This window comes from Heterocephalus glaber, unplaced genomic scaffold (genome assembly GCF_053883595.1).
Source record: "Heterocephalus glaber isolate CG9 unplaced genomic scaffold, H.glaber_assembly_v1.0 deba00001687, whole genome shotgun sequence".
NCBI classification, from domain to species: Eukaryota; Metazoa; Chordata; class Mammalia; order Rodentia; family Bathyergidae; genus Heterocephalus; species Heterocephalus glaber.
The window spans coordinates 11011584-11038941 of record NW_028258412.1 but is presented as its reverse complement, the minus strand read 5'-3'; the positions used below and the strand labels follow the sequence as shown (position 1 = coordinate 11038941).

At 51.7% G+C, this 27358-nt stretch overlaps 1 protein-coding gene across 3 annotated transcripts; it reads right to left on the bottom strand.

Moving 5' to 3' along the window:
* Positions 1–262: 262 nt before the first annotated feature.
* Positions 263–27358, bottom strand: Foxn4 (forkhead box N4). 3 transcript variants are annotated; one of them, XM_087198053.1, is made up of 10 exons: positions 26798–27358; positions 25825–25913; positions 11039–11184; positions 9249–9373; positions 9035–9148; positions 8609–8736; positions 7924–8020; positions 6796–7003; positions 3466–3858; positions 263–2257 (listed from the first exon to the last, which is right to left on the bottom strand). In XM_087198053.1, the coding sequence occupies exons 2-10, from the start codon at positions 25908–25910 to the stop codon at positions 1998–2000; spliced, it is 1557 nt and encodes a 518-aa protein (XP_087054179.1). In that variant the 5' UTR covers positions 25911–25913; positions 26798–27358; the 3' UTR covers positions 263–1997. The 3 variants fall into 3 exon arrangements, with proteins under 3 accessions (XP_087054179.1, XP_021112973.1, XP_021112974.1); XM_021257314.2 differs by lacking the exon at positions 26798–27358 and having other exon boundaries at positions 25825–26033; XM_021257315.2 differs by lacking the exon at positions 26798–27358 and having other exon boundaries at positions 9035–9145; positions 25825–26033.

The following is a 27358-nucleotide window of genomic DNA, read 5'->3' as shown; positions in this document are numbered from 1 at the left end:
AAAGGGCCTGGATATGGCCGGTGCTTGGTGTCTCCTCTGACCCCAGGTACACACCCAAGAGGAGGTCAGAGCAGCACCCCTGAGCTTTGTCCCAACTGAGAGTCTGAAACACACATACTCTGCCCTACCCAACCTCCCTGAGCCTCTGCTTTTGAATCAGTAAACAGTATTCATGGCCCATGCCTGAGATGTCTGTCAAGTGCTGGTAGTGAGGACAGTAAACACAAGCCATGCTGATTTTATTGGTAATAACACTGCCCCCACTCCCAGCCCCCATCCCAGTGGGAACCCGGTATCAGAAAACTGGGCATTAGTGGTGAGAGTGGTGTCCTTTTCCCACAGCTGCCTTCCCCGCTCACCACAAGCCACAGAGCTGCCGTTCAGCCTTTATTGACAGAAGACACTTAGTCATCCAGTTCTACACCTACAGAGCCTTGGTGCTGCCTGAACACGGGCTCTTCATTAACAACAATTTAAACAACTTATGGGGGTCATGGTACACAAAGTAGCTGAGCAGTACTGGTCAGACAGACATGCTGGGCTATGTCTAAAGATCATGACACTCAGCAGAAGGTTCCAGAACTTGAATGGACTTAATGATGGGCCTTCGAGCCAGGGCTTAAGGTCAGCCTCACAGATAGGTCACCTGGCTGGCCTGGTGATTCGGCGGAGCATCCTGGCTCTAGGTTTGGGAAGCCTAGACACAAGAGCCAAACATCAGGTGGCAGAGAGAGGAGGTTGGTGCCCTGGCTGTGGGAGCAGCAGCTTCTGCCTCCAATGGGAAAGCTGTGCCCAGCAGCTCACCACTGTCTCCACTATCCAAGGGCCCCCAAGAACCTGCCACTTGAAAAATCAGTCATTGGCAAAAAGAAGAAATGTGAAAACAGGCACAAGCCAAAGAAATAGGCCAACAAGTCCCAATGAATATTTTGCACTGCACTCACTATGTGGGCCAGCTGCTCATGGTTCCCAGTCCACCAACTTTCCTTCCCAGTGGTTAGGGGTGTCCTAAGGCCCCGTTCCAAAAGTGCCCTGCCCTGTTTCTCCCATTCTCAGCCCCATTGGCCTTTAGGAAGTCCCCAAGCCCCAGATCATGGCGACTTCCTTCTTAGGTGCCCATAGGAAGTAATCTGAATCATGACTAGACAGTTAGAAAAATATCTCTGGTCTCTAGTATTAAAAATAGAATGCTTCACAGGTCTCAAAAGTGCCTGGTTGTTCTAAAAAGAAGCCCAAGGCTGCCAAGCAGTGGTGAACCAGTGAGAGATGTGATTTACTGATAATTTAGGACAGGATTGCTGGGACATGTGGAGGGATGGAGGAGTCTCATACTCGGGCTGGGTTCACAGGGGAACAAAATGGATCACAATAAATATAAATAAATTTACACGTGGTCTTAGTGCCTGGCATGGCCCAGGAGGCTGCGCTATGAAATCCTATCATACTATAGGGGCTGGAGTATGGGGCTGGAGCTGCCTCAGCAGGAATCATTGCAGGGTCAGTCCAGGAGAAGTCCCACGGGTTGCCAGCCCCTCTCCCAGCCTTGAGCCCATCCTCTGACACTGAGGGAGAGGTTTCAGCCAGCTCAGCACTCCACACACACACCCAGAGTAAGTAAAGGGCCTTCCCACTGAGTGTTTCCATGCTGTGCCTAAGTGCTGCAGGTCACAGAGGGGGCCAGCCAGGAGCCCGGCTGGAGTTGGCCTGTCCTCAGCATGTCCAGGCCTTGCCTCTCAGGTCCTGGAGGCAAGGGACATGCTGAGCTGGACTCTCTTTGGTCCTTCAAACATGGGAGGGGCCCCAGAAGCTCCCAGTAGGAACCCAGAGAGCATAACCTGGCTGAGAGGACCTGCTTCCCTGACCAGCCTGCAGCCTCACCAAATGTTCAGGAGAGGCCTGTGGGAGGGCAAGGGGCCTTTCTTCCAGAAACACCCAGGAGGGTCCTTCATGCCCAAGCCTGCTACAGGAGAGGTCTGGGGGCAGGTGAGTCCTTCAGCTCAAAGTAGGGCTATGGGCTTGTTCCCTGGGGTGCCCAGGTACTGGGAGGAGGAGGTGGCTCCCGACGAGGCCACACTGTCCGGGGCAGAGTATGCAGCATACAGACCAGTCACCTGCACATCTGGAAAGGGCTGCTCGCTGCTGCCAGAGACAGGGGTCAGGCCCGAGGCCCCCAGATCACAGCCAAGAGGGGAGTCTCCAAAGGCCCCCAGTGTGTCCAGGCTGAAGCCCTCGTCCTTCATCTCTTCCCAGAGGTTCCCTTGCAAAGACAAAAGCATGCGGATGAGCTGGCTTCAGGTAAAACAGGCCTGAGTTTGAATCCCTGTCTTAGGGAAGAGGCAAAGAGCATGCATGGTATTTAAGATCATATGTTGTGGGAAAAGAGTGAGGAGGAACCAGAGTTCCAGGCCCAGCCTGCCTCTTCCTGTTGTGAGCCCTTGGGAAAGTCATGTTTGTCTCTGAGCCTCAGAATAAAATGCAGATGATCAGAAGATCTACCTGTGAGGGTTGTTATAAGGGTTTAACAAGAGGGTGTGTTAAAAGCATTTAGTTCTCATTGCCTCGTACCTCACGGTCCAAGCCAGAACAAAACCATGTTTCCCCTTCAGCACATTTAATTACACAGCAATGGGGGGGGGGTGGCACGCAGAAAGGATCACAGCTGTAACCAATTTGCTAACTAACCTGCTAACTTGTCCACTACCCTCATTAGAGGTAGACCTACTGGATGAAGTTTTGGCCCTTGGCTGGTGTCCTGCAGGAGCACCCATGTAAGCTGTAAGCAAATGGGTGAACTGCGAGCCTTCCCTGAAGCCTGAGATCTTTGTCTAGTCTTTCATCATTTGTTCATTCATTCATTCATTCATTCACATTCTGTGCATTATTTGTCTATTTGGCAGTTCTGGGGATTGAATTCTAGGCTTTCACCCTGAGCTACATCCCCAACCTGTTTTAATTTTTAATCTTGAGACAGGGTCTTGCTAAGGTGCCCAGGTTGGACTTGAACTTGCAGTCCTTCTACCTCAGCCTTCCAGAGTATCCCATCTCAGTGATTGAGGATGACCATGTGGCAAGCCATGGGTCACTCTGTGACCTGACCTGAGGTTGGCACGTGCAGTTGCTGATGAAAAATTTGGGGTCAAACAGAACTGGGTTTAAATCCCAGCTCCATCACTGACTGGTCAGGTCATCTTGGGCTAGTGACACTTCTCATTGCTTCAGCGTCTTCACTGGCAGGATGAGGATATCAAATGCAGTAGCCTCTGAGGACATGGCAGGCTGCGGTGAGATGGTGCTGAGGAAGTGCTTGGCTGGGGCCCAGTATACAGTAAGCACTCATTCGCTGCTCAGTATGCTAACAGTGGGTGCTGCCAGGGCCATGGGGCCATGGATGAGACAGTCCTGTGCTCACCTGACTCCTTGCTCCCTCCCTACCCGGCTCCCAGCACCCTGCTCCTCCAGCCTTACCCTGCAGAGCGAAGTCCATGATGCTGGGGTCCAGGGCATCCACCTCAGTGCTCATGTCAGTGCTGATGTTGATGAAGTCCATTGGGGCCCTGCCCGAGGCAGGCTGGGAGATGGGGCTGCAGCTCATGTCTGGCAAGGCATGCAGAGGTGGGGTCTGGGCTGGCGCCGGGGAGTCTGGGGTCAGATGTGCCTGGGGCTGGACCTGGTGGTGCAGGGGAACGGACTGCAGGGACAGGGTCATCAGTGCCTGTGGTGGGAGCTGGGAGACAGGCAGGCAGCTGTGGGCCACGGCCACTGAGGTGCCATGAGTCAGCACAGGGGCCTTGGGTTCCCCTGGTTTGCCAGGGCGCCGGCAGCTTTCTGGCCGGTCCGAGATCAGCTTGTCCAGCTCCTCTGCAAGCAAGTGGGAGAGGTCACTAAGGATACCTTGCAGTGACCAGATCCCAGCCTAGGCCTGGGTTCAAGTCCCAGTACTACCACCTGTGTGACCTCAGCATGCCTCTGGGACTCTTTGAACCTCTATCTCTTCACCTATGAAGTGGTATCATATGCGACACAAAATGACATCAGGAATGGTGTGGAGCCTTTGATTAATGACAGGCGCCACCAAATAACACTAGTACCTCCCTTGGTCCGGTGCCTTATAGCACAGGCCTCTCACCCTAGCACTCCTTTGACCTCTGATGAGCCCTACAAGGGAGAGCTTAGACAGAGATTCTGGATTCCACAAGATTGGGACAAGACTTTTGACATGCAAAGGTGTCTAGCCACTCCCTGCCATGAACAAGACATTAGGAAATGTTGCCATTGGTTAAAAACTATATTCTTCCCCTGGCAGCAGCGTGTGCCTGTAATTCCAGCTATTCAGTAGGCTGAGACAGGAGGATAAGTTCAAGGTCAAGCTGGGCAGCTTAGCAAGACCTTGTCTCAAAAAAAGAGAGAGCAAGAGAATGTGAATGCTTGCCTAACATGTGCAACACCCTGACTTTGCTCCCTAGCACTGAAAACAAAACCAGACAAATAAAACCTGTATCCTCTTTAATACTCTTAGATATAAACAAATAAAAAGAGAAATGATTGTTGGCACAAAATTGTTGGCTATGTTGCACTAAATGTAACACCACGCCGAGGGTGGACCATCAGGGTCCCAAGATCTATTTGGGGAGCAAATGCTTTAGAAATGAGGATGTCTGAAATCCAGAATGCGGAATGACCTACCTAAGATCTCATGCTAAACGCAGGTCAAAACTGGCCCTGTATCTCAAGTCAGGCCCCAGAGCTGTGTAGGGTGGACACCATGTGCTGCCCTCAGCCAGGGCCTGTTTGTTCCTGCTGCAGCCTGTCTCCCCACCTTCTTGACAGGTGCCAGCTCCTTCATGCCAAACCTCAGGAAGATGGCATCCTCTAGACCCAGACCACAGGTTCCTGAGACTGGGCAGAAGCAGCCTACCCCTGCATAGTGCCCCTTCTATGGACCCTCTTCACATACTTAATTTCTTTTTTTAAAAGTAGGAAAAAATTGAGAGAAAGAAAGCTTCTAAGAGAGACAGAAGGGGGACTAACAAGTGGGTTGCCCGCCCCTTCACATACTTAATTTTTTTTAAAGAGATCCAATGTAATCTTCAAAAGTAATTCATGAACAGTGTAGAAGTTTTAGCAAATATAGAAATATGTGAAGAATGTAAGAATTATCCGAAGGGGCCAGGGATTTAGCTCAGTGGTTCCCGTGTGCCTGCCTCGGAAGCGCAAGGTCCCGATCCCCACTACCAAAAAGAATTATCAGAAATCTAGATAGGTGGCATAAGCCTGTAATCCTAACACTTGGGAGGCTGAGGCAGGAGGACTGTGATTTCAAGGCTACCTAGAACAACTTAGCAAGTTCAAAGCCAACCTGGCAACCTGGACTACATAGTGAGACTCTGTCCAAATACCAAAAGTATATAAATAAATAAATATATATAAATAATAAAGTGGTTTCTTCATTCACAAAAAAGCTTTTATTGTATTTCTTCCCAGATGAACATTCATATTCTCTCTCTAAATGTGTGTGTGTGTGTGTGTGTGTGTGTGTGTGTGTGTGTATTTTTGGTAAAAATGGATCTGGGATAAGAATATATATATATATATATGGTTTTCTTGAGGCAGGGGCTGTGTAGCCTAGGCTGGCTTCAAATCACTATGTAGCCTAGGTTGACCTCAAACTAATAAGTCTCTTGCCTCAGCCTCCTGAGTGCTGGGATAACAAGGGTACAACAGCACACCCAGCTATACATTTTGTTTGTTTGTTTGTTTGTTGAGATAAGGTTTCACTATGTAGTTCAAGCCAGCCTTGAACTCACTAGGTACCCCAGGCTGGCCTCTAAATCTTGGCAATACTCCTGCCTCAGCCTCCCAAGTGCTAGGATTACAGGTGTGTGCCACTACGTCTGGCTTACACATACATTTTTAAATGTAGTTCTGCTGTGTACTGTATAATGATTAATAACCTGTCAATTTTACTTATTATATTGAGAACATTTCTTTATATTCCAAAAATATTTTTAAATATTTTTATCTTGAATATTTGCATGATGTGGCACCATATTTAACTGTAGAATGCTTAGATAGCTTTCAGTTGTTTATTGGACAACTGAAAGCCAAGTGTGGATGGATAACTCGGTTCATAATTTTTCTTCTCAAATCTTTGATTTCCTTTATCATAAACTCTCAGAAATGAAATAAGTGGACTAGTACATGGGGACAGTGGGGAGGGGGGTTTGTACTGGGGATTGAACCCAGTGTTGCTCTGCCACTGAGCTATTCCCCAAGTCCCTTTGTATTTTTTATTTTGAGAGAGGGTCTGGGTAAGTGATCCAGGCTAGCCTTGAACTTGCAATCCTCCCAAAAAGATCTGGAGAGTTTAGAGAATGGCCGTCATCAGTGCGCAGGCCCTGCACTACCAAGCCTGGCCACTTTGCAGGTTTCTGATGCATTACTGTGTCCTCAACAAGTTTCACAGCTTATGGTTCCACCCATTGTATAGGAAGACATCTATCTCCTACACCCCCGCCCACACTGGGTGTTAATTTTAAACGCCTCTTCTATCCCATGATTGTGTGGTCTGGCATTTCTGTGCAAACAACTGGAAGCGATGGTGAGCCAACAGCTTTTTATGATCCAGGCCCCTCAACTTGCCAGCCACAGAGAAGGCACACTAGACACCTTCTTCTGTATCAGCGTGTCTGAGGGGCGCGCAGTCCGGTAAGGGAGGAGGTGGGCGCATGCGCACATGTGCACACACCCACAGTGCCACACATCTGCGCATGTGCAGTGGGGTCATCCGGTCCTCACCCGGATTGGCCATGCTCCGGTGAATGGCGGCCAGGTCCTTCCTCTTCCACTTGTGCATCTCCTCCTCCATTTTATCAATGCGGGCCAGGTTTAAGGCCCAGAGGCAGCCCTTTCGTGAGGAGCCGCTCATCTTGTTCTCCACCTTCTCAAAGCACTTGTTGAGGGACAGGTTGTGCCGCACGGAGTTCTTCCAACCGTCGGGAGCCGTCTGTGGGGAGAGCAGCTCAGTAGCCGCTTCACAGACCGCCCGGTAAACCCCTTCCTGCCCTGAGTGCCCTCACGCTCCCGCCTGTCTGGACAGGACACCATCATGACAGGGGTCATAGGGCAGCGTCCAGTACTCAACCTCAAGTTGGAGAGGCAAAAGGGAGGCCCACAGGAAGCACAAGTCGGCCACACCTGCTGTTACTACATGGACGCCACCCATATCCGCTGACTGAATCATTCTGAATCCTCCTGCTGCCTTTCTCTCGTGCTGAAGTAGCCAGCAAGCGAGAATGGCCTTCATCGGTGAGTAGTTGCTCAAGTGGATTAGATAACCAGATAACTGTAATGCATCCAAGACCCTACATACACACGCATGATGTTGCATTATTTCTTCTAGGGATACTTTCCAGGCCAGGAACTTTGCAGCCTGGTACTCTCTGGCCCCTTGCTCTTCTTTTTTCTTTGATGCTAACAAGAGTAGCACTACTTAAGGCCAAACCGTATGCCAGCAGCAGCCAAGATTTTTATGAGCAGAATCATCATTAACTTGCCAACTGGGTATGCTCCCCACTTTACAAATGAGGATATTGAGGCTCAGATTGGTGAGGCCCCTTGCCAAGTGTATATTTTTGCATTATATGGTTTACTAAGTATGTATAGAATAACAAGATGGGTCCCTCTACCTCCCTCCTGCAAGGTGCATTGTGAACTCCTCAACCATCAAAGCCCAGTTCTAATGCCCCCTTCCCTTAAGTGCCTCTCTGTGTATGCACATGCATGTGTCTTTAGTAGTAGATATACAGACGTAACTGGGAGCGTAAGAGGGGGCCCCTGTTTGGCTTAGGGCCAGCCCTGAGTTCCAGCAGTGCCGGGGAAAAACCAGGGTAGCTCCAGCACCCCACCCTGGGTGAGAATCCTCACCTTGAAGTAAGGGAAGTGCTCCTTCATAAAGCTGTAGATCTCACTCACAGGCAGGCTTCCTGTCTTGCTGTTCTTCAGGGCCATGGCGATTAGACAGCTGGGGACAAGAGATGGAGCAGGGGGTCATAAAGGGGCCTCGCGCTGACACCCTGAGGTTCCCTCTGCCAGGAAGCCTGCCCTGCTTGCCCCAGCATGTCCAAGCCCTTACATCACACAGTGTGCACTCTGAACACCTTCCAGGGCCTGTCTTTACCACCCCCTGCCCTTCTCCTTGATATTGGACTCAGCTTTTTTTCTCTCTTTTTATCCTGTCCCCATAATTAATGCCTGGGGTCTTTAGACTTTACCTAGGCTGCTCCCCTCTTCCCCAAACACCCCAGATACACAGTACTATTATTTTGGTGACTTTTCATTTGAGGAACCAAGGCTCAAAGAGGCCAAGGCATGTCCCTGAGGACACACAGCTTTTGAATAATGGAATGGCAGTATCTGAAGTACGTTCTTGACCCCAGTGGGTAGACTGCCCCATGGCAGTCCTTCGTGAGAACAAGTCCTACCTGGGAATTCCCCACTACCCCAAACCTCTCCCTTGGAAGTCTGGATCACCTCTCCCAGCCTGTTGGAGTGCTCTGGAGGCGGCCCTTTCCTCTTTGCCCATCTCCTCCATGAGCCCCTTGAACCTCACCTGTAGGAATAGATGGGCTTGGGGTAGTGTTTGGGATGCAGTTCCTGAGACGAATGCACTGCCATGTGGGCCTGGGGATAGGAAGGCCGTGCCCCAAACGAGGAGCTGTAGAGGCCCATAGAAGGACACTTCCGCAGACAGTAGAGGGAGAAGGTGAGAAAGAGCATTAAGTCAATCACAATTCCCCAGTCTCTGAGGCACCCTCCACTCTGTAAGGTGTGGTGAAGGGTTTACAGCCACAGAAACCACTCTGTCTCTGCTGATGGCAGGAGTTTCAGGGGAATCAAATGGATGATTTCATGACATGGCCATTGTGAGGAATTTTATCCCCTGTGCCTGGGTAGTAAATAGGTTCAAAGAGATCCCTGGCTGCCCTAAGACAGGGGCATCTGCCTCTTTGTCCAGGGCTTCTCTGACCCATCATACCTGCTGGACCCCAGAGGGCAGTGGGAACTGTGCTTGGATGGCAGGGGAGTAGAGCTGTGGTACATCCCGCAGGCTGGATGATGGCTGGCCCCTGACTGGGAACTGGCTCATCTGCTGGGGTCAGGGGAGGAAGAAACAGAGGGTCAGGGTGGCAGCGGGCATCCCAGCCCTGGGGGACACTCTCTTGCTCCCCAACCCATGTAGTGGCACTTACACTGCCCCTGTGGCTAGTCATGGGGCCCAGACCCAGCATGCCTCGGGGCGCCATGGCAGCTGGGCTGTGGAGCAGGGGCCCTGGGGCAGCTCCCATATGCAGGCCAGCTGACCCAGGCAGGGCACCTGCAGGAGAGAAGCACAGAGAAGCCATGGGGCTGGATGAATGGTGGCTATGGCTGGGGACTAGGGTCACTCCCCACCCTCAGGACCAGGTACAGAGTAGACACTTGGCAAGTCACTTTGCTGAGGTGTACTGGTAAAAAATGGGATTCCTACCAGGTGTGTGACCATGCCACCCTCTGTTTCCTCCTTTTACTTGGGCTACTAGTATTACCTATTACCTATCTATAAAGTTGTTGGGAGGGTTAAATGAGATCATCTATCAAGTGTTAATAAATATCACCTTGTTGGACCCATGATAAAATCCCAGTAAATGAGTCTATACTAAATGATGATGAAGAGGAGAATGGAAGTAATATTAGATTCCTGTCATTCATTAGCTAAAACACCAACTCAGCCTTCATGTCATATCCTCAGAAACATTCCCTAGCTCCCCAGTGCTTCTACGTTAAGGTCCAAACACTTTTGTGCCACCACTCCCCTTTGCCAAGCCCTGTTCTGCCAAGGATTAGCTCAGGAATAGCAGGTTTGAGCCCTACCTCCTGTGCTGGGCCTGTGACTGATATTGTTAATCCATCCCCGATTCTCACTGCACCAGCCTGACTGTAGGCAGCCACCTCTTCTGTAGGCAAAACTCACCTGTTGAGCTGCAGAGATGAAGGAAGGGCCTGCCTTATTTTACAGTCTTTGAATACTGTGTTGTGTTAGTGCAGATGAGGACATAGATCACAGAGGAAAGCACGTGCCCAAGATCACACAGCTCTCCCCTGGGTTTCTAGATTAAGGTTAGGAAGCTGACCAGCAGGCCAAATTAGGCCCACTGCCTAGTTTTTAAATAAAGTTATATTGGCATACAGCCACACCCACTCATTTACATATTTCTCTGGCTTGTTTTGTGCTGAAACAGAAGAGCTGAATAGTTTTGACAAACTGACCTACAGAGACTTAAATATGTATTTCCTGGTCCTTTGCAGAAAGTTTGGTGACTGACCCTTGCTTTACATGTTCTGCTCAAGAACAATTTGCCCAATGAAAGAGATACTTATATACCCTGATTTGCCATCATTCGGTACTCACACTGTGGTGTTTGTATTTTTGTCATTGTTTTTTCTTCAACATCTTGTGTCTTTAAGCATTTAACCCACTTGCTGTGATTGCAACTAGCTGCCATGTGTTACTAGGGTTCTTAGAGTCTTCTAGCTAAAAGGGCAGTGAACTTTTTTTTTTTGGTAAATTTTTTTTCTGGTACTGGGAGTTGAACCCGGGGCCTTTGAACTACATCTCCAGCCCCCCCCCCCTTTTTTTAAAAGATGGGATCTTGCTAAACTGCTGTATTTCCCAGAATGGGTTCCTATTTGCAGTCCTCCAGCCTCGGCCTCACAGAGTACAGGGATTCCAGCCATGCACTGTCGTACCTGATTTAAAAACCATTCTCATCCCCTGCAAAACAGGCTGGGGCTGCATTTGACTTGGGTCCTCTTTGCTGATTGCCCTCTTTGTTGCTGAACGAATATCTCTGTGGAAGTCGATTTAGTCCCATTTTACAGATGTGGAAATAGAGCCCCAGAGAGACAGAGGGACTTGTCCGTAGCCAAAGACAAGGAAGGGAGGCAAATCTAGGATCGCCCCTCTCTCCTCCACCCTTGCCCTGCCCCACCTTGAGCCTACCTGGGTGTGGATGTGGTACGCCATGGCTTCCGGAGTTCATGCGGCCACTCGCCATCTGCTGCAGCCGAGGCACGTCCACAGCTGTGAGCCATGACAGGGACTGCAGGTCCCCAGGGAGTTCATCATCACTGGTGGAAGGCAGGAGCCTGCAGGGAGGAGCAGGGAGCTCGGGCGGGAGGGGGAGCTTCGGGCAGCTCCTTGGGGCCCCCTGGATTTCTGGAAGTGCCCCTTAGCCCCTCACCACCCCAAGCCTCTCTGGCCCTCCAACCTGCCCTTCTCAGGATGGGGTGAGGGAAATGAACCCCAAGGTCCCCCTTTGGGAGCCAGATGGCACATCCTCAGATCATTCCTTCATTCACCCATGTCCTGCTTAGCACCTCCTGTCAAAGTGATAAACACTGGCATTGCCTGAGCACTTACTGTGGTATGCACTAGCACTGGTCACATCCTTCACAGTATTAGCCCATTTAACACTCCCAGTCGCCCTATGAGGCAGGCATTATTATTATTACAGATTAGTTATAGATTGAGCATCTCTTTTACAAAACTCCAAAATCTAGAATGCTTCAAAATTCAAACCTTTTCATTCCACCATGATCTTACATAACGAGTCAGTCAAAACGCAGGCACACAAAAAGTATAAACTGGCTTTTAGGCTATGTGTATAAAGTGCATATGAAGTGTAAATGAACTTTGTGTTTAGACCTGGGTCCCGTCTCCAAGACATCTCATTATGTAGGTACAAATATTGCAAAATATGACAAACTGTTATCTGAAATACTTCTGGTCCCAAATCTATTGGATAAGGGATCCTCACTGTGTTCCCATTTTCTAGAGGGGAAGATGGGCACTACAGGACTTCCTGGGGACACCCATGGCATGGAGCAGTCTGGGGCTGTGAACAGGGTCCTTCCCAGCTGCCCTGGCAGAATTGGGGCCACCACAGCACCCAGGTTGCCCGCCTCCAGGTCTAGGTGTTTTCCTGCCATGCTGTAGCCTATGTGGATGGCATGAAACATGGTGACAGAGCACGTGGCATATGGGCCACAAGGAGAGACAGCTGAGAACCCGCTCACAGTTCAGTCCTGTGCAATTCTGCAGTCACCCTGAGACCTATTATATGTCCATGTCCCCCTCATTTGCTCCAGGCCACACAGTACAGGAAGTGGAGGGGCCAGAACCAGAGAGTGCAGCCTGAAGCCAGAACTCTCCCCAGGAAGGACCTGTGGCCACCACTTCAACAGCTGCATGAGCAATGCAAGAACATTGCTATCCATGAAAGGAAGGAGGCTGCCATTTCAGGAACCACACAGCTACCCAATTTGGGGTACCTCGGTTCCCCTGAAGTGCTGTGTGCCAGCACTTGGAGAGCACCAGGCCTCACAATGGTGTCCAGTCTGGTTGTAACACAACTGCGAACTGGGTTAAGGGCCCTCACCAGTACCACTGAATGTGCCGCCCTCGTGGCCAGGTGGTGGTGTTGTAAGAGGTCCACAGTCCAAATTCTAGGCTCTCAAAACAGGTATGTTGGGACCCATTAAGATTGGAGGGGGCAAGAGAGAGGAAGAGAGAGAACAGGACATCCATGTAGCATGTCTGCTTTCCTTGCGTATCCAACAGCAGGTGCAAGGAGCTGTGGCCTTGTCCTTCATCTTCTTGGCTGCCCCCAGCTCCCAGTTTCTCTGTCTCTTCTCTCCCTCCTCCCTCCTCCCTCCTCTCAGTGTCCTCTCTCTCTCCCTCTCTCCCTCCCTCCCTCCTTGTGTTTTAGGGCCACAATTAGTGTTGCCATGGCCACCGCTGCTCAGCTGTCACAGGGCCCAGGGTCCATGCAGCTGGCATCAGGTGACTCCCCGGCTGTCTCCACCATTGGCTGCCTCATAGGAAAACAGCCTGGAGATGATTTGAAAACACGGCTGGGCTGGCCCGGCTGGCCCGTGTCATGTTGTGGAAGCAGTTGGCCCGGCTGCTGTCCCCCAGAGGCCCATTGTATGACAAACGACTGTTGCCCCAGTGGCACGTGGCCCCCATTGTCCTGAAGTCGCCATGCTATTATTTCTGTGCATCCCACCTACCACCCCTTTGGCCTGCTAGTAACTCATCTGGCTGAGTGACAGTCACAGTGCAGGCCTGGATGATGCCATCTGTCCCCTTTGGCCCTCAGAGACTGTAGGGTGAGATAGAGGGGCAGGGCCTGTTGAACCGCCTACTGCTGAAGGTTCCCCCACTGTCCCCTCCTTAACCCCTGGGTGGCCAACCTCCCAGAGTGTGGTGGTACATTCCGGCCCATACCCTGGTGTAGCTCCCCATTGCCTCCACTGCTCTGCTGGACACTGGCGGAATGGAGGTGACTCCCTGCTGGCAGGTTTCTCAGGAGAGACATCCTTCAAAGCCCCTGAGTGGTTGGAGGGGGCTTTTAAAAACGAGGTTCTTGAACACCAACATGGAGTCAAATCTCTGGCAGTGGGTGAATCCCATGGGCAGTACCTGTGGGATTTAAGCACTGGATTCTAATCCTAGTTTCCCTTGAGCCAGTGGCTTAACCTCCCTGAGCCTCAGTTTTTCATCGGTAAAATGATGGAAATAATTGTTCCTATCTCATAGGTTGTTAGGAGAATTAAGTTTGTTATTACATAGAAGGCACTTTGAACAGCATCTGGGTACCAGTAATTGTAATATGAGGATTTATTTAGCTGCCACTAATACCTGTATTAATGCTTCTGTTAACATTAGCCAGGTACTCAGAGGTGTGGAAGTACACCAAAGCTTCAGACTTGGGGGCACTTAGACCTGCCCCTGCCACCACCAACTCTTTCCACTTATCAAGCACTTCCTGTGTGGCAGACCTTGGGTTCTATGCCACTTTCATTTTTCATGTGGAGAAACTGAGGCTCCGGGCAGTCATCTAAATACTGACCCTGTCCCATGGAGTTAGGATCACGCAGAAGATGCTCAGCACAGGCTGAGCACGAGGTGGGGATTGAGTAAATGGTGCAGCCCTGATTATCCTTTTCTTTCTTTCCTCACCTTTCAGGAGCCCCATCTGGCTCCCCATTCCTTTGGCCCTGGTCCTCCTTCACCCGCCTGCTCCATACCTGCCTGGCACACCTGTACACTACTCTCCCCTCTGCCTGGGCCTTTGTAGGCCCCCTGCCAGCCACACCTTCTCAGTCTTCCTCTCTGCCCAGACCAGGAACATCTAACCCTGGAGGCCACTTCGCAGTCCCTCTTCTGGCCTCTTAACATCAGACGGGAGCCAGGCTGGGGGGAAGGGAGCAAGTTGCCGCCAGTCTCATAGCCTGGAAAAGGGTGAGGTGGGAGTCCCCGGCCCCACCCGAGAGCAGCGCCTTCTCTGGGCAGCCTTTGCCTCCCAGACACCCAGCTCAGTGCCCCTCTGCATCCTGACCACTCCCCACACTGCACCAGGGCCAGTGAGACCTGTGCTGTCCAGTGTTCTGCCCTCCACCTGCCTTGTGGCTCACTGAGGGTTGGTCCTGAGCCCCTTGTCACCGGTGTCCCTGCACAAAGTGGGGGCCCTTTAAATGCCAGGTCGCTGGTTGAAACAGGGTAAGTCCGTGTACCCAAGCCTGAAAGTGCCATGACAATGATTGTCATGTCTGGCACTTTTAGAGCTATCCTCTACCTGCAGGGTCTTTGCAAAAGCCCTAGGAGGGATACAGAGAACAGACAGCCCTGCTTTTCAGATGGGGAAACTGAGGCTAGGCAGGTGAAAACAAAACCTCATTGCTTGGGAGCAAGGTCACCAGGTCTAGAACCTGAGTCTTTCCGCTCCAATCTGGGGTTGTTTCTGGGGCACCCAGGCAGATAATAGATGTCTTCTGGGGGAGTCGCCCCACCCTGAGTCCAGGGCTCCATGGTACCAGGAGTGAGCAAACCAGCAACCCCCACTGCGAGTTGGGTAGAACACAAAAGAATGCCCCACTCCGACCTGGGGTTTCCTTGGGTCTCCCAGCTGTAACGTGGGGCAGGGACAGCCCAGAGGGGTGTGGCTGGGGCTGGGGCAAAGCACAGGCTTTGACGGGACAGATCTGGGTTCAGGTGTTTGTGACTGGGATGAATGACCTTAGGCAAGTCACTTCAGGTCCCTGAGCCTCCCTACCTGGGCTGCTCTGAGGCCCCGACGAGCCACTGTGTGTCTGACTTTTGGCATGGGCCAGGTCCCCATTCTCCTTTCTTGGGGTGCTGCTCATTATTAGGGGTTGGCAGCCAGGCCCCAAATCCCACACTGCCTCTGGCTTCCTGGAGCTGGTCTGCTCCTTCCTCTATCCCATACCTCACCAGAATGTCTGCTTCCATGTGCCTGCCAGGTAGCTCAGCCAACCCTGCAGGACTCCCAGGTGGAGCACTGCAGTGGGGGTCCACTGGCCCCAAAGCCTGCCTCCCTGCCCAGTCTCCCTGATACACAGGCCTCTTTACCACACATTGCAGGGGCCAGAGATTTAATGGGGCTTTCTGATCCCCGCTGCCTGGCCCTCACAGTCCCCTGAACGGAGGCATGTCAGCACGTCCCCCTCTCCACACGGGCACCTTTCCCTCCCTGCCAGCACCTGCTGCCCCTTGTTATGGATGGCCCTGTGTGCCCTGCCTCCCTCCCTCCCAGCGCTTCTCTCTGGAGAGTGTGACCTACAGGCTTTGTTCTGAGAGAGAGAGACAGGTAGACAGACAGAGATAGACAGATACCCACGGACCCTGTCCTATGTCAGCCTGTGGAGTGGGTTTCCCCCTGCTGGACAATGATAGGCCATTTGCAATTCAGAGGAACAGGCAAGGCCCAGCCCCACAGCCTGGGGACACCAAGACCTCTTCTGCCCACTCTCTCTGGGTCTGTCTCTTCACTTGCTGGGTGAGGAGAAGATCCAGGCCCCACTGACCCTTGTCACCCACATCACTAATGTCCACCAGCCTGCCTGGGGCCACCTCCCAGAGGAAGCTGAGAAGAACCAAGCATCTGAAGACCAGCTCCTGCCACCTGCTCCTTCTGTTCTCCCACTAGCTTGCCTGTCCCTAAGTTTGTCTCTGGCACTGTGGCTGAGGGCCCCTGTAGTGAAGTCCCAGCCTCACCTTCCTGCTTGGGCCTTTCTGGGCCTCAGTTTCCTCATCTGCAGATGGGAAAACAGCAAGGGAGGTGAAGCACCCACGGGAACTCTTAGCACATGTTCATCCTCTGCCCTTCTCTCATCTCTGACATGATCTTGGGCCCCCCAGTCTCCCACTGACCCATCTGCATCCCACAGTCCCACTGTGCTTTCTGGTGCCCATACTGGCCCCGCTGCCCATTGCTACTGTGCCAGCTTTTGGGGCAGGACATCTGGGTACCTGCCTTTGTTGCAGCTCCCACCCCCAGGTGACTTCCTCATCCCTCACACTGGGGAGCCTGGACTCTGAACTCCTGCAGCTCAAGTGGCCCCGTGCTCTGACCCCAGAGCAGTGTGTGATGGGCCCTGGAAGGGGTGAAAAGTCATTCCCACCACCTTGGTGCTTCACACCTCTGTTCCCTCTCAATGGATGCCTTTCCTTCCCCCTCTCCATGCCTTCCAGCATCCCCCTCATCATTCCTCTGAGCCCCAGGGAGCCCTCTGGTTGGCCATAGGCCTCCCTTTTCTGAACCCAGCTCATGTCCCCAGAGAGGGCATACACCAGACTGCCAGCTCTCCGGGGCCTGAGGGTCTGTGGGGAGGAGACCAGGATAGGGCCTGGGTCCTCTGCTGGGTGTAGGCAGCCCCAGAGCGCCCCACCACTGTGAAGCAGGAACCTTGTATCCCCAGAGGGAGGAGCCAAACTCTCAGGCCCAAGCACAGGACTGGTCCCCAGTGGGTGCCTGATAATTACAGATTGGCAGGGGCGAGAGGCCTGGCAGTCCCTGCGGATATGGCTTGGGGCAGTGAGCCCTTGTTGTGTGCCCACCCCTGAGCTACTGCTGCTTACACACTTGATCTTGTGGCCCCACTGCCTCACAGGACTAATTACTACACCCTCCCATGTTCCAGATGAGGACACCAGCCTGGGAGGAACAGCCTGCCTAGGGTCACCCAGCCAGGGAGCCGAGGACTCAGAAGGCCACCCTTGGAGCCTGGGTTGGCTTGTCCCCCTCCTTTCTCTGTCCTTTCTCCCTGCTTGAGGAAATGTGCCCGGTGAATCTAGAAGATCCTGTGCACATCAACAAGCAGCCACTGGCCACTTGCAGCGATTAAAGCTCACATTCATTAAAAGGATGTGACATATGTAGATTCAGTTCCTCGGGCCACTGGGCACACTTCAGGTACCCAGGAGTCTCCCGTGGCCAGTATGGACTCACATCTCCATTGTTACCAGGAGGCAGTGCCCCCAAACCTTCTGTCAATCTTTATAGAAAAGTCTGTGGCATGTTTACATTGCCTTGGAACAACTGGGCATTTGACTTAGACCGGTATAATCTGGTTTCGTGGAATTTTGAATTTTAATATGTTTCATTATGAAAGATTCCCCCATCTCCCACCTGCTCTGCCACCTCCCCCAAATCCCAGAAAGGAAGGTACAGGCAAGGACTGTGGGAAAACAGCACTAAGGTGACTAAAACGTGAGCATCACAAGCTGGGCATGGTGGTGCACATATGTATTCCCAGCATCTGGGAGGCTGAGGCAAGAGGATCACAAGTTTGAGGCCAGCCAGGGCTACATATCAAATTCAAGGCTAGGGTGGACTACATACCAGGGCCCTGTCTCAGAAACCAAAACAACAGCTTTTAGCATCCCCAGGCGCATTGCATTCCCCAAGCAGGAGCTGAGGGGGTGACCTGTTAGGCCTGTTAGACGAAGAATGAGCCAAACACCTTTCAGAGTTCCTTCTGGTGCAGATCTGCACGGAAACCTCGTCACAGCTCTAAAGTTCTGTCATCACAGGCAAGCCCTTTTCCTTCCAGGCCTCAGTTTCCCCACCTGTCCAGCAGTAGCAACCCCTCAGCACCCCACATGAAACTTATTTATTGAGGAGTTCCCAGGGTGACTCCTGGCAATGCATCCTTCTTAAACCATGCAGGGACCTGTCACTAACAGTGAGTCCTTGTGAGTGAGTAGAGAACTTTATGGGCCAAAACATAATAGCTTTTATCAGGCACTCCGGGGCCCCTTGCTGAACTCAGTGGTTACTGCACTCCCCGACCCCACCACCCATGGGGCACTTCTTGCTTTGCAGAGCCCAGCTGTGAGCGTATGTTCACACACACACACACACACACCCCACCCCACACCCTGAGACGTGTCATTGTCCCCTTTCACAAACAGAAAAGCTGAAGTCAAGCCAGGCAAACTTGTCAGAAGCCAGAGGTACAGCAGCTCCAGTGCCTGACCTAGCAGCCCAGACCTTGGCTTCCCCATTGGAAATACTGCCCCAGGTGGAGGACTGTGAAAAAGGGCAGCCACCTCTGCCAGGGTTCTGAGGGTTCTGGTCACATTCTGAAGGGCCAGTGCCAAGGGAGGGGCCAGGCCTTGTTGGGAGGGCTTTGGCCCATGGAAAATCAGTGAGGGAATAGCTCACTCCTCAGTATAGCCCCTGCTCTGAGAACCTGGTATGTGACAGCTATTCCACATGTGTTGCTTAGGTGCCCAAGTATGTGCCTTATCTGCAGCCCTAGGCCCCTGAAACATCACATCCTCTGCCCTCTCAGCTGGAGAGCCCAGCCACGGGGCTCCCCTTTCCCCCGTGCTGCATGGCAGGGTGATGGTTACCAGCACTGGCTTGTGATTGGTCAGAGCTGGATTTGAATCCCACCGTGCTGCTTAGCATCTGTAAGACTTGTCTGTGGTCATCTGCTTCCCTGGGCCTGTTTGCTCCTCTGTGGAATGGGAGTGCTAAGGGCCAGCAGGGTATGGTGGGGATCAGATGAAATAATGTGGGTGGGTGCAACAAGCCAACAGTGGTGGCTCACATTATTGTGACTGTCCTCAATGGACGTGGCATGAAGTGGGCTCTGAGCAACGGGCCATAACAAGGCATTCAACTCTCAGGGGTGTCTCTGTCATCTCCCAGTCCTGGACTCCTATTTGTGAGGCCGTGTTCAGGCCAGCAGTCAAGCTCCCTGCATCTGAGGGGGAAGCTTTCTGATTGACCCAGGAGCACCCAGAGGAGAGGCCATGGCGTGACCACCTTCCTTCCTGCTGCCCTGTGGGTCTGCACCCCCTGGTCTCCAGACAGCATGTGGGGTGGCCAGCTGTCACCCCCATCTCCCAGGAGGTCAGCTGAGGCCCAGAGAGGTGAGGCGATGCCTGTCAGCCACCCAGAGCTCTTCTCCTGGGCACTTGGCCAGTTTGGCTAAAATAGACCAAGCCATAGGCAGAAAGGGCAAAGATGGGCTGGGGATTTAGCTCAGTGTGGTGCCGCCGCCTGCCTTGCAAGCACAAGGACCCAAGTTCAATCCCTGGTACAAAAAAAAAAATAAAAAGAAAGGGCAAAGCTTCATCGTTGCCATTCTTAAAGGATTAGAGAAAATTGAGAAGGGCTGGGCATGGTGCATGCCTGTAATCCCAGCACTTTGGGAGGCCGAGCCAGGAGGATCACAATTCTGAGTTCAGCCTGGGCTCACAATAAAGAAGGGTTGGGGATATAGCTCGGTGAGAAGGCCCTGGGTTTAATCCCCAGTACTTATGCATGTATAAATAAATAATAAATAACAAGATAAAAGGATCGGGTTGTCAGTTGGCCCTCAGACAATACGGACATGGTCAAAGGACTCTGTAGTGGCCCTGGACAAGCTGGCCACCACTAAAATCCAAGACAGGCATTCTACACTGACCAGGAGACCAACTGAACCACCTCAAATTTCCAGGTGACTCAATGCTTTAGGAGCTCCGTGTCCTCGTGCCAGATGGAGGCAAGAACAGGGCCTGTCTCTTGACTCAGGTAGGTAAACCACAGGTAGGGACAGGCCCAGTGGCTTGGAGCTTCCAAAGTGAATAGGACATCAGAACCTGTCACTGTCCTTAAAACGCCTCAGGGAGTAAGGGTCAAGCTCATCACCTGACCTGACCTGACCCTTGGCCAACACTTTCCCTTTCCTCCTGCCCCCTTCCCCTCTCATCTTCTCTGCTTTAGCAAACTTGTCTATCTCTCAGTTCCTCAAACATCTTAAGTTCTCACTCATCTGAAGCCTTTACACATGCTGTTCCTTCCGCCTGGAATGCAGTTCCAGGTACTCATTCATAACTGACTCTCAACCTAAATGTCCCCTCCTCTGAGATACCCACCATGGCCATCTCGAATCTCAGTGGTCCTTCCTGTGAGTCTTCACAGGACACATCATTTGCAATAAAAGATTTATACATCTTTCTGCTCTGGGAGGACAAAGACTAGGGAACCCCTATTTTGTTCAGTAGCCAGCGTGGGGCCTAACACTTGTGAGCATTTGTTAAGTAACTGCTAGAGTAAGAAAGGGAAGAAGACTCCACCAGCTCAGCCCAGCCCCAATAGATCTGACCTTCCTCACTCTCTACTTCCTGTTCAGCTTACACCCTACCTCCCCCAGGAAGTCCTTCCAGGCCAGTCCAGCAGCTCCCCATCTTCCCCCGTGAAGTGGTGGTACAGTTGGTGTCCCACACAGCCCAGATGCCTACTCATCTTAATCAGGCACCAGTTCTGAGCTCCCCGGACCTTCTAAAAGCTCCACATCTGGAGGCCAGGATGCATGTGCATTCACCTCCTTACAAGACCAGAGAGAGCCATTCCTCCATTTGACAAATACTGGTCCACCCAGGTGAACTGGACCACATGGCCATTGCCCTTGAGTGTAAAGGGACAGGGAGCTGGCACATTTGCTGAGGGCCTCAGCAGGTGGCTGTGCAGAGCACACACCTGTGTAGCTGCTTACAGTTTCCATGAGGATCTTTGCCTACATGGCTGATGTCTGGAGTCCACATTTAACACCTATCTGTGGGTTCCTGAGCAGTGACAGCTGCGGTGCAGAGGAGCAGGAACATCCGATTTGAATTCGAATCCCATCTCAGCCTCTTTGAGGCTGTGTCATTTGAGGCAAGTCACTTCCTTGTGCCTCAGTTCCCCACAAGTAAAATGGAGTAATAATAATTCCCACTACTGGGGCAGATGCAAGGATAAGATCAGATAACCTCCCAGACAGGGCCCAATACACACTCGATTTCTGATCAGGTTTCTTTCTAACTTCCCACTGAGTGCTTCCCTCCTGCCTCCTCCTGTCTCCAGAGGGGTTTACTAAGTCAGATTACCATGCCAGGGGCACAGGGACATTTCTGGCCCCACCTGGACCATTGCCTCCACCCTGATGACAACAAGGAAGTGTCACTACCTTCCTGAGACGTGGTTGGTAAGAATCTATTCCATCACCACAAACACAAACCGTTCTTGTTTCCAGTCCAACCATTACACAAACGGCCAAATCATTTAGGGAGGGGTGTTTATTTAGCAAACATAGTGATATCATTTTAACCATTTGCAGGAAAAAGAAAATGGTATGCTGCTTAGGAAGCTCAGAAATTCCCAGCTGGTTCAAAAAGTGGGTGTAATGTGAAATGATTTGGTGTTTTAAAAAAATAATATTTACTTTCTAGGTTAATAGCTGGCTTGGGTTTTGCTGTGTGGTATGTGCGTGTGTGTGTGCATGCACACGCAGTCACACATGTTTCTGGGGGTAGAATTACAATATTCCAAAAGAAGGCTGGACCCAATGAAGGCGAGCTCTCTTCCTTGGCCATAAAGTAGCTGAGATGCTATTTTACCTACCTTGAGCATGGCAAACGTAAAGATGTGACAAGGGTTACTACTTCTGGGAGGGTACTGTGCCCTGCAGGTCCCCCAGGTTACAACTAATGGGTGGAGCTTCCTCATATGGGGGGGGACGTGTCACACCATCCCTTCCCCACACACACAGTATGGGGCCCACAAAGAGCTAAGGGCCTCCCTGGGTTTCTGCGGATATATTTTTTTGTGCAATGTTTTCCCATTCATTGATCTGCTCAGTTAATACTCAGGAAGCATCTCCGTGTGCCCAGCACTTTGAATCACAGATGAGAAAATCACCATCCAGACAGGAGAAGGGTCACCACTTCTTAGGGCAGGGACAGATTCTAGGCAGTAAATGTCCAGGACAGGGTGCTCACTGGATAGAGGTCCCTGAGCCTCCTAGTCCAAGAGGCCTCAGTTCCCAGTCTATGAAAGGAACTGTTTGGACCTGACCTCTACAGTAATTTCCAAATATGGGGCAGGTGGCTGCTAGCCTGAAGTTCTGGCCCTCCCCAGATGCCTTTGGGCAAATCATGTCTGGTCCTCAGTGTTTCTGTCTGTCAGTTGGGACAGTGCCAGTGCTGGTGACCATGACATGGACCAGTGCACTTGCCCGGGAGCTGAGTAGGTGGCTGGCACATAGGTGCTTCATCCTTAGTTTCCACCACTTGCACCCTACCATTTGAGCCAAAAGAACCCTGGCTAAGTCAAGTGAAGCCTGAGCCCCAGTGCCACTGCTTAGCTCTGAGTAGGGTCAGCACCACCCCTGGCTCCCAGACCCAAGACCTCTGCTCTGGTGTCAGTGACCCAGCACAGAGGCGGCTAGCAGTTTGCTGTCTCAGCCGGCTGCTGACTCCTGACAGCTCCCTGGGACAGGGCTGCTGCCTCCAGCTGTTGGCCCTGCCCTCCCTGCATGCAGGCATTGAAAGTTAACGGCCAAACTGGGCCTCAGGGGACAAAGTGCCAGGCAGTTGTACAAAGCAGGCTGCATAGGGGCTGGAGCATTCTCTGGGGACTGTAGGAAGGAGAATGAGAAGCCCATAAACTTCTGGGCTGTTATTCAGGGAGAAAAATGGTGATTGGAAGCAGAGAGTTGCTGCATAATCATAAAACTCCCCCTCCAATAGAAAGTGCTCTGTCCCAAGCTGGGCCGAATGCCTTACTCCATTGCTAGTGCAGTGCTCCCAGCTTCCTGGGAAATGGCTCCCTGATGGTTTCCCAGATGAAGAAACTGGGGTTCAGAGAGCAGCAGTGATTTGTCTGGGATCACGCAACCAGGAGGTGATGGTGCGCCCGCTATGTTCCAGCCCCATGCTCTTCATCAGAGGACATCTTGTTAAGGCTTCTAAACTAGTTGGTCTTGGGTTCCTCATCTGCCAGATAGGCACAAGAGTGCCACCCTCATGGGACAGCTTTTGAGGACCTAGTTGGGGTTCATGCTGAGTTCCTAGGACAGGAAAGGCAAATAGTAAAGGGTTCAGAATCCCCTACCAGCTGCAATTATTATTGTTTCTCTGCCTTCTGGATATCTTGGGTGTTCAATAAGGAAAGCGGCCTAAAATCCATGCAAGTAGGAAAGGTTTGTGCCAGCCAGGGCACTGGACATCCCCAGATTCAGTTCTGACAGAGACAGGCTTCTCGTCCATGCTCGCCCTGGGCACACACTGCCAGGCCTCCCAACAGATCTGATTTTGGAGAGGGGCAGCTGCCCAGGGCACCAGACACTTTGTGGGAAATGGCAGGGGGTTAGCCTGGTCGGGGAGCCCTGCTGGGCAGTGCTTGGGTACCTGGATTCAGAAATTCTGCCCTCACCCAGGGTTCCTTTGTACCCCCCACCCGAAGGTCCTCTGTGGACCTGTGTCACACAGAAAGCTGGCTTCTAAAGTAGCAAGCAGGTACTGGCAGCAGTGACTACAGGTTATGTGGCTGTTGCTCTGAGTTTTATTTATTTAATCATCTCAGGAGTGCTTGGGGTGTGTCCTCATTCTGCGCCCCCCTCACTTGTTGCAGTAATGAAAATTGAACCCAGAACTTTTGCACTGAGCTACATCCCCTGCCATTTTTATTTTTTATTCTAAGATGGGGCCTTGCTGCTAAATTGCCCAGGCTGGACTTGAACTTGTGATCATCTTGCCCTACCCTCCCAGAGTGCTGGTATCACAGGTGTGCACCATCATGGCTGGCTCATGTTCATTGTAAAGGTAAGGAAACTGAAGGAAGCTGCACTTTGAACCTGCACTTGTCTGACACTGGGCAACTGTTCTAACACTCTGATTGCCTAGCCCCTCTGGGCTTTGACGAGGCTCTTTCCCATAAGAATGAGAATCCATGTCTCTGAGCACTTGCAGACAGCCCTCAGGGAAGACAGCTATCCCATAGGCACCCAGACAGAGGGCAGAGATAGATTCACAGGACACTTTCAGTACCTGCTGGGATCCAGGCAGTTTTGTAGGTAATAGCTCATTTAACCCTCAAGAACTAACTTTAGTTATTCCCTCTGCACAAACCAACTGGAGTTCAGAGGAGAAATTGCCCGGGATCACAGCATTAGCAAGTGGCAGAGCCAGAAATTATTATTTAGTTGTCATAGCAACTCCATGCATTGGGTACAGCTTATATTCCCATTTTACAGATGATGAAAACTGAGGCTCTTTGAGCTTCCACACAGCCAGAGAGGCTGGGATTATAACAGATTCTGAAGAGCCCAGGCTGATAACCCTTATACTGCCTCACCCTATTGGGAGTTAAACCCTATTAGCACTGGAAGGAAGCCCAGAAGACCTTGGTTATGTGATGCAAGGAAAAGCCCTTTCACTTCTCTTGGGCCTCAGTTTCCCCAGCTGTACAATAGGGCTCAGCAGAGGAGCTTCTCTGGCTGAGGTAAGTGATACACTGCTGCACCCGGGCCCAGCTCTGTGAGCCCTAGGCTGCCTGCAAATACTCACTTGGCCTCCTTTTGGACCTCAGAAGGCAGCCTCCAGGCTGCCTGCTCAGAAAGCAGCCTGCCTCTAATTGGGGGCTGCAGACTGCCCTGGCAGGCATTGCTTGGGAGCTGCAGTGGCCTCAGGGGGCCAGACAGCCCCCGGGTAAACAGGGTTGATCTGAGGTGACAGCCTGCTCTTCCCACACCAGCCCTGCTCACTCCTCTGGTCTCCCTATTCCTTAATGTGGGCTGGGCCCCTCAACCCAGATGTGGTGCTTACATTGGAGGTTGGGGCCCTGGAAACTAGGTCAGGCCTCCTTAGGCTCAGGGAAGAAAGACAAGGATGGGACTCCAAGCCCTTCCTTTTCCTCCTCTTCCCTCCCAGTGACTGTGTGTCCTTACAGAAGCCTCTTCTCCTCTCTTGGCATCAGTTTCCCCATCTGTAAAAGAAGCAGGCTGGACTGGTTGAACCCATAGGGCCTATTCCAGCTCTGACATTTAAAGACAAAATGGGAAGACCTCTGAAGATTCCTCCCAGCACCTCACTTGAAGCTTGCCACATTCTGATTCAAGAAATAATTTATTTTCAATATTTTATCTAATTGACTCTTGGGACCTGTGAGAGACCTAGAAGAGACTTTATAATCATCTAATTCAGCAGCATAATTCACATGATGAGGAAGTGAGGCCCAGAGAGGTAAAGCACATACTGAAAGTCACACAGCTAAGCTAAGAAGCCAGTTCTTTCTCACAGCTTTCCAATAGGGGAGATGGAAGGCAATTCCCCTCCAAAGAGCTTTTCTATTTGAGGGCAGGTGGGGGAGTGGGGAGTATTTCCTAGAGCCACTGCAGGGGAAGCAATAGCAGCTGTTGTCTCCAGGATGACCAGACTAACCCCAGAGGTGACCTCTTTTGGAAGGGACAAGAAACTGCAGGCATTTAGTGGTCCCACCGTGCCAGGCCACAAGCCCAGACATCCTCAGAGAAACCAACTCTGAAATCAAGACCTTCTAGTTCTGCAAAAAAATCACAGAAGTGAAGTAATAGGTTCAGAAACCACAAACAGCACATAAACACTTTAAGCAATTAAAAATACATTGTTGTTGTTGCAACCCTCACCTGTATTCCTGTGGAGCTGGGTAGTGATTTGGCCCTGAGTTTCGAATAATTCCTGACATTATGGATGAGATGTCACTTTCTATCATCTCCTTGGGGAAAAGACAAGCAGAAAACAAAGGCTTCATCAGCCACAATGTTGACAGGACAGAAACCCAGTTTTCCCACAATTCAGGATGGAGTTCAACTAACAGAACAGAGTTCCTGGGCATCACAGGTCACAATCCTAGGCAGTTCTACAGGGTTTTAGAAACAAATGAAAAGAATGGAATGAAATTCCGGGTTCTTTCAAATAGATGGGGGGGGGGGGGTCGCTGGGGATTTAGCTCAGTGGTTCTGCCGCCTGCCTCGCAAGCATAAGGTCCCAAGTTCGATCCCCAGTACAAAAGAAAAAAAAGAAAAATCAAATTAGTTGGAGGAAGGACAGAGGGAAGTCTCTAGAACCCACATGTCAAGATTTAGGAAATTGGCCCGTGAAACAAGGAACCAGATGAATTTTATTCCCTTCCAAGTCATGTTTTCAACTTCACCTATGACCACTTTGAAAATCCTACAAAATAAGGATAAAAATGGAAGCTTGGTGTGTCATCTGTTTCTCAGAGGGAGCCAAATTCCCACTTGCAAAGGGAATAATCTCTCATGACTCTCGCCCTGGAAATGCCCTCAGAAATGCCACGTGTCCTTGCTGGCAAACCAGTCCACCCACCACTGCCACCCATCCTCGGCACACACCAACGGCCTTTTAAAAAAATCTTCAAACTCTCTAAGTTTTTGAAACTCCAAGCCTGAAAAGAACACAGAAATCCACCAGCTTATCAGTTCCGCCCCCAGAGTCATTGGGGGAATTTCTGGAAGGAGAAAAAGGGATTCCGAGGGAGACGCCCCCGCATCCCTGCACTGGGGTCTCCACCCTGGAAATGCAGTCCAGGGCGCTTCCCGGGAGGAGAGTGCAAAGCCGAGGCTACAAGGCGGGTACCTGGAGCCGATCTCGCGGGGCCGCTACGCCGGCGCTCCGGGGGCGGGCGCGGGTTCCGGAGGGGGCTCCCTCGCACTCGCCCCTAGCGTTCCGCAATTTGCCCGCTGTCGCAGCTCCAACCGTTTTTAAATTTCCCTCTCTGGAGCTGTCCAGCTCAGAGCATGCGCAGTAGTCGTGCGGGGGGCTTTTCCCCAAGGGTCAGTTACAGGGCAGGGTCGAGGGGATCGCAGCGGGCGTTTCCCAGCAGCAGCGAGCCCTGCACGCTCCGAGACACCCCTCTTCAAACTTTGCGAACCGTGGCAGCTACAGCGTGCCCGCGAGCGTGCGTTCAGGAGCAGGGGGAGGAGGATTTGGGCCAGAAGAATTAAGCTGCAAAAGGACGCTGGGTGCTTTAACACTTGCACTCCGTGCCTGTCCCGGGGGTCAAGGAGGTGGGCGGGCTGAGCGATCTGTGGGGCCTCGTCTCTCCCCCAAAGGGGTCGGACCAGGAAGAGTCGGCCCCAGGTGGCTGCAGATCTGAGCCACCTGTCCCTTTAAGAAAGTTGTGACCGCGCGGCGGGA